The following is a 5,390-nucleotide window of genomic DNA, read 5'->3' as shown; positions in this document are numbered from 1 at the left end:
TGCCCGGCGCCGCCGTGGAGCCGCCGCCATGAGCGCGCCGGAGCCGCCGGGCCGCGGGATGCGGTTCGCCGAGAGGCAGCTGCGGCGGCACGGCTGGCGGCGAGGTGGGGCCCGCCCTGGGGTGTTCCCCGCCATGTCCCGACGGCCTTTGTTCCTCCCTGAGGGCCCCCGGCGGTCCACAGGCCCCGGTGGTCCGCGGGCCTTAGCACACACGCGGCCCCCCCCCCCCCATCCAGACCCCGGCCCCCCGCAGGCCCCGGCGGTTCCCGTTCCCCGGCGGTTCCCGTTCCCCGGCGGTCCCCGTTCCCCGGCCCTCCTCTCTCTCACGGCCCGTTTCCCCCCTCCGTCCCCAGTCCCCTTCCCGCAGGAGCAGGGCTCGACCTCACGCCCCCGCGCTTGGGGGTCTCGCAGCAGCCCCCGCCCCCGGTGGCCACCGGGGCAGCCGCTGCGGCGAGTGACGGGTGCCCTTGTCCCCAGGGCAGGGGCTGGGGAAGCGGGGGGACGGCATCGCCGAGGCCATCCGGGTGAAGGTGAAGTGTGACACGGCGGGGGTGAGTGCAGCCCCCTGCCCCTGCTCGGCCCCAGTAGCCACCGCCGGCTGCGGCCATTCCGCTGGCTCCTCTGTCGCCCGCAGGTGGGACACGACGCGGCAGAGCCGTTCTCCTTCCACTGGTGGGACCACGTCTTCAACAAGGCAGCTGCCAACATCACCGTGGAGGCCGGGCAGGTAGGGGCTTGGTGGCTGGGGACACCCTGGTGGGGCCGGGATGGGGCTGAAGGCAGGGGAGGGCTTTAGGGTCTCCCTTGGGGTCCCCCATGTAGCCCACTGCCACTGTATATCCCCGCAGCATCTTGCACGGGGACGGTGGTGGCAGAGATGCGCTGCTGGAGCGGATGAAGCCCCTCGGGCAAAACGCTCCTGAGCCTTTTGCGTCCCTCTTCCCCCCAGGATGGCATCTCCATGAAGACGCTTTCCGAGGAGGGGCTCAAGATCAGCAACAAGAAGCCCCGCAAGGCCGGCAGCACCGACAGCATGTTGTACGGCCGCTTCGTGAAGGTAACCCGGCCCCGGGGACGTGGCTCGGGGAGCAGCCGGCGTCTCTGTGAAGGCTGCTGTGAACTCCGCACCCCGCCATGGCAGCGCGGCCAACCCCCAGCCCATCGCTGCTGTGGCCCCCCAGGGCCCCCTTTTCTGTGTCCCCCTTTCTCATGGCCCCTCTGCCTCTCCCCGCCGCAGTCAGCCACGCTCACGGCACGCGGGGAGGAGTCCACGAAGGTGCCCCCTGCCTCTGAGAGCAGCGAGGAGGAGGAGAAGCTGGACCTCTCTTCGGCCAGGAGGCGAGGCTGGGGCAGGGGTGCATGTGGCGGTGGGCAACGAGGGCTGCGAGGGGGAGCCCCGCTCCGGACTGTGCCCCCCCCCCCCCAGTGCCAGTTCTGGGGGTGACACGTCCCGTCTGTATCCCACAGGCTGACGGATGAGGAGCTGATGCGAGCGTGCGGGGGCCGCACGGCGCACAAGTAAGTGGTTGTGGGGGGCTGCATGGTTGGGCTCCCCCCTCCTGGTGGGCTTGAAAGCAGGCTGGGCTGGGGGGGGGGGGGGGGGGGGCACGTTCCCTGCCAGGGAGGTGCCGGACTGTGTGTGCCCACCATCGTTGCAGGGGTGCCCGTCACGGCCTGACCATGAGCGCCAAGCTGGCACGTCTGGAGGAGCAGGAGCGAGCCTTCCTGGCCACCTACCGACACACGGAGCGGCGGCAGCAGCCCCCGGAGAGCAGCCCCCCGGCAGGGGGGCAGGAGAAAAGAAAGAAGAAAAAAAGGAAATGGTCCAGGGATGGAGCTGATCCCGAGGTGCTGCAGAGCCAGGAGCCAAACGAGGAAAAGGAGGTGGCGGGAGAGGAAGATAAAGTCATGAAGAGGAAGAAGAAGAAGAAGAAGAACCAGGAGAACCAGGAGCCAAGCGAAGAAGAGGAGGTGGCAGGAGAGGAGGAGAAGGTTGTGAAGAGGAAGAAGAAGAAGAAGCAGGAGGAGGAGGAGGACAAAGAAGAGCCAGTTCAGACAGAGAAGAAGAACAAGAGGAAGAAGGACAAGAAGAAGATGGAGAATGATACAGAAGAGCCGGCTGAGACAGAGGTACCTCTAGAAGACACAGATGGGCCAGACCAGGCTGGGCACAGCCCCAGGAAGAAGAGGAAGAAGAAGAAGAAGAAGAGGGAGCCAGAGTGATGAAGGGTGAAGGCTGCTGGTCCCGTCTGGCTGTGAGGGTCCCGATCCTGCTTGATGGCGCTGGGGAGTGCCCAAGGGTGCTCCGGGCTCTTCCCAGGTGGAGCCCAGCGCTGTGGCCCAACTGCGTGTTCGCTGCCTGGGGACGCTGGGCTGGGACTGGTTGGTCTGGAGCTGGATCGAGCTTTATTTCACTCCCTGAGCCTTCCTCCCATCAGGGGTGACCCCAGTTCCCACCAAGCCCTGGGGGGCAGGGACCTATTTGCTGTGGGTCTGACGCAGGGGGACGCAGGGGGACAGACCCCACAGAGAATGGAAATATTTTTTCAAGGGCTTGAATAAATCTTTATTGCAGTGAAACTACCCTGAAGGGTGAGGTTTGTGGTGAGCCCCGGGATCCTGCGTCGCGTCTACACCTCGAAGCACCCCGATTCGGTACCAACCCCCAACACCGCCCGCCTGGCAGCCCCCCAAAAAGCTCCCGGGGGCTTTGTTCTGTCCTGAACTTCGATCCCGCTGGTGGAGCTGGGTAGAACTGGAGCCCAGGGAGGTGCTGAGCATCCTCCTGGCAGAGAGCTTGGCAGAACCTGGCCCTCATCTGCACCCCGCGGAGCCCCAGCCCTAGGTGAGCTGCAGGACGCAGTCCGTCTCGGGGTACGGCGGCAGGTTCAAAGCGTATTTCTCCTGCAGCGCGGGGGGCACAAACCTGCCCCCCAGGAAGTGGTAGCGGCCGGTGAAATGCTTGGCCGCCTTCTTGGGTGCCGTGAGGGAGATGAGCATGTCGGGCTGGAGACCGTCCGCCTTCCCCTTCTCCACATCCCAACCTGCAACAAAGCCCCCAGGATGCGCTGGAGCCAGGAAACCCCCAGCCGGGCACCTTCCTGCGGGGGGGGTGGGGGGGGTGTCCGGCCGTTACTCACCCGAGGGGATGTCGATGCTGACGATGGGCACCGTGATGTGCTCCAGGGTGCCGAGGATGCTGCCGAAGGGCTCCCGCACCGCTCCCTTGAAGCTGAACCCGAAAATGGCATCCACCACCAAGCCGTAGAGCTCATCGATGAGCGCAGCCTGCGGGGGGGGGACGACACAAACATCCACGGGTGACAAACGGCCCTGGGACACGGCTCCCAGGGTGGGTGCTCCCCGGGCCGGGGGGGGCTGCTCCTCACCTCGGCCGGGAACTCGGGGAGGAAGGGGATGTCCATCTTCTGGCACTGGGTGGTCAGACCTTCAAAGAGGGGCTTGTTGGGGCGCTTGGGGTAATAGATGGTCGGCTGGTAGCCCTGCGGGAGCGGGAGGGGGCTGAGCGGGACGCTGGCAGCAGGAGCAGCCAGAGGAGGGGGGGGGGGGGGACCCCAAAGCTCGTGGGTCTGGGGGTGCCCGGGGATGGGGGGGGGGGGAACTTTCATGGGAGAGACTCACAAACATTTTCAGGTGCCGGGCGCAGACCAAGCCGTCGCCGCCGTTGTTGCCCGGCCCGCACACCACCAGCACGGCCGGCTGGCTGGTGGTGAAGGAGCTGGGTGGGTAGGCCTGGGGTGGAAAGGGAGGTGTGGGGTTATGGGGGGAAGGGGGGGGGGGGGTCACCCCACGGGGCCAGGACCCCCCCCCCCCAGCCTCTCAAGGGCCCAACCTTGGCGATGGCGGTGGCGCAGCTCAGCCCCGCCAGCTCCATCAGCTGGTCCACGCTGAACTTGTACTGGGTGAAGAGCTCCTGGTCAATGGCCTGGGCCTCCTCCTGCCTGGGGGGGTTGAAGGTGGCACCCACCGGGGGGGGGGGGGGGGCACTCAAGACCTGGCCAGACCCTGGCCCTGTGGGCGCTGGGGCAGCCCGGGGGCAGCTGCTCCCCTCAACAGAGCTCCAGCGTGGAGGGGGGGGAGGAACACGACAGGGTCCAGCTCCCCATGCTGAGCCCCCCCCCTCCACGCACCTCTGCCTGACCCCTCTGCACCCCCCCCGACCCCTCTGCAACCCTCTGTGTATCCCCCAGCCCCCCCGTATCCCTCTCGACCCTTCTGCAGTCCCCCTGTGTCCCTTCAGCCCCCCCATCTCCTCTGACCCCTCAGCAGCCCCCCGTGTCCCCTGGACAGCTTTTGCAAACCCCCCCCCCTCCCCGTAATGCCCCAACCCCTCAGCCATCCCCCAACCCCTCTGCACCCCCCCGTGTCTCCCCTGTCCCCTCTGCACCTCCCCCATATCCCACCTGACCCCTTTGCTGGCCCCCCCGACCCCTCTGCACCCCCATTTTCCTGCCTGATTCATCTGTGCCCCCCCCCGACCTCTCTGCACCCTCCCCACATCCCACCGACCCCTTTTCACCCTCCGTTCCCCCCCCTCGACCTCTCTGCCCCCACCCGCGACCCCTTTGCACCCCCTCGTCTGCCCCCCCCAACCCCTCCGCACCCCCCCATGTCCTGCCTGATTCATCTGTGCCCCCCCCGACTTCTCTGCACCACCCCCACGTCCTGCCCGACCCCTTTGCACCCTCCGTTCCCCCCCCCGACCCCTCTGCACCCCCCGTCTCCTCCCAACCCCTTTGCACCCCCTCGTCTCCCCCCCCCGACCCCTCCGCACCCCCCCATGTCCTGCCCGACTCATCTGTGCCCCCCCCGACTTCTCTGCACCCTCCCCACATCCTACCGACCCCTTTGCACCCTCCGTTCCCCCCCCTCGACCTCTCTGCACCCACCCGTGACCCCTTTGACCTCGTCTGCCCCCCCGACTTCTCTGCACCCCCCCCCACGTCCTGCCTGACCCCTTTGCACCCCCTCGTCTCCCCCCCCGACCCCTCCGCACCCCCCCATGTCCTGCCCGACTCATCTGTGCCCCCCCCCGACTTCTCTGCACCCTCCCCACATCCTACCGACCCCTTTGCACCCTCCGTTCCCCCCCCCGAACCCCCCCCACCCCCCTCCCAGCACCCCACGGCCCCCCCAACAAACCCCACCGGTTCCCCCCCCCTCAGCCGTACCCGAGGAAGCGGAGCCCCCCCGGGCCGTGTCCGGCGCTGGCCCCGTGCATGGCGCGGTGGGGGCGGCACCGGGCCCGTTCCCAGCCCCGTTCCCAGCCCAAGCCCCAGCCCCGGCCCGGGCAGCGCCCGCCCCCCCCGCGCCGCCCCCGCCGCCACCAGCAGCCCCAGCCCCAGCAGCGCCCGCGGGCCCGGCATGCG

At 68.3% G+C, this 5,390-nt stretch overlaps 2 protein-coding genes across 2 annotated transcripts; one reads left to right on the top strand and one right to left on the bottom strand.

Annotated features, from left to right (window-relative positions):
* Positions 1-2,584, top strand: GPATCH4 (G-patch domain containing 4). The gene is made up of 7 exons (XM_074164476.1): positions 1-104; positions 478-551; positions 635-727; positions 950-1,057; positions 1,238-1,338; positions 1,468-1,518; positions 1,659-2,584. Exons 1-7 carry the CDS (start codon positions 29-31, stop codon positions 2,221-2,223), a joined length of 1,068 nt encoding a protein of 355 aa, XP_074020577.1. The 5' UTR covers positions 1-28; the 3' UTR covers positions 2,224-2,584.
* Positions 2,548-5,387, bottom strand: NAXE (NAD(P)HX epimerase). Its single transcript, XM_074164477.1, is given in 7 exon segments — positions 2,548-3,044; positions 3,141-3,288; positions 3,390-3,503; positions 3,643-3,753; positions 3,854-3,962; positions 5,193-5,326; positions 5,328-5,387. Coding segments are annotated over 7 exon segments (879 nt in total). The 3' UTR covers positions 2,548-2,841.
* Positions 5,388-5,390: the final 3 nt, after the last annotated feature.

The sequence above is a fragment of the Numenius arquata genome, chromosome 27, assembly GCF_964106895.1.
Source record: "Numenius arquata chromosome 27, bNumArq3.hap1.1, whole genome shotgun sequence".
In the NCBI taxonomy this organism is placed as follows: Eukaryota; Metazoa; Chordata; class Aves; order Charadriiformes; family Scolopacidae; genus Numenius; species Numenius arquata.
The sequence above is the reverse complement of the archived record's forward strand: the minus strand, read 5'-3'. Positions and strand labels throughout refer to the sequence as shown.

Bases quoted from the DNA above. Each gene is read 5' to 3' on its own strand.
- GPATCH4 (XM_074164476.1), top strand. From the start codon at position 29: ATGAGCGCGCCGGAGCCGCCGGGCCGCGGGATGCGGTTCGCCGAGAGG. The intron at 105-477 runs GTGGGGCCCGCC...CCTTGTCCCCAG, and splicing joins GCGGCACGGCTGGCGGCGAG to GGCAGGGGCTGGGGAAGCGG. The intron at 1,519-1,658 runs GTAAGTGGTTGT...CCATCGTTGCAG, and splicing joins GGGGGCCGCACGGCGCACAA to GGGTGCCCGTCACGGCCTGA.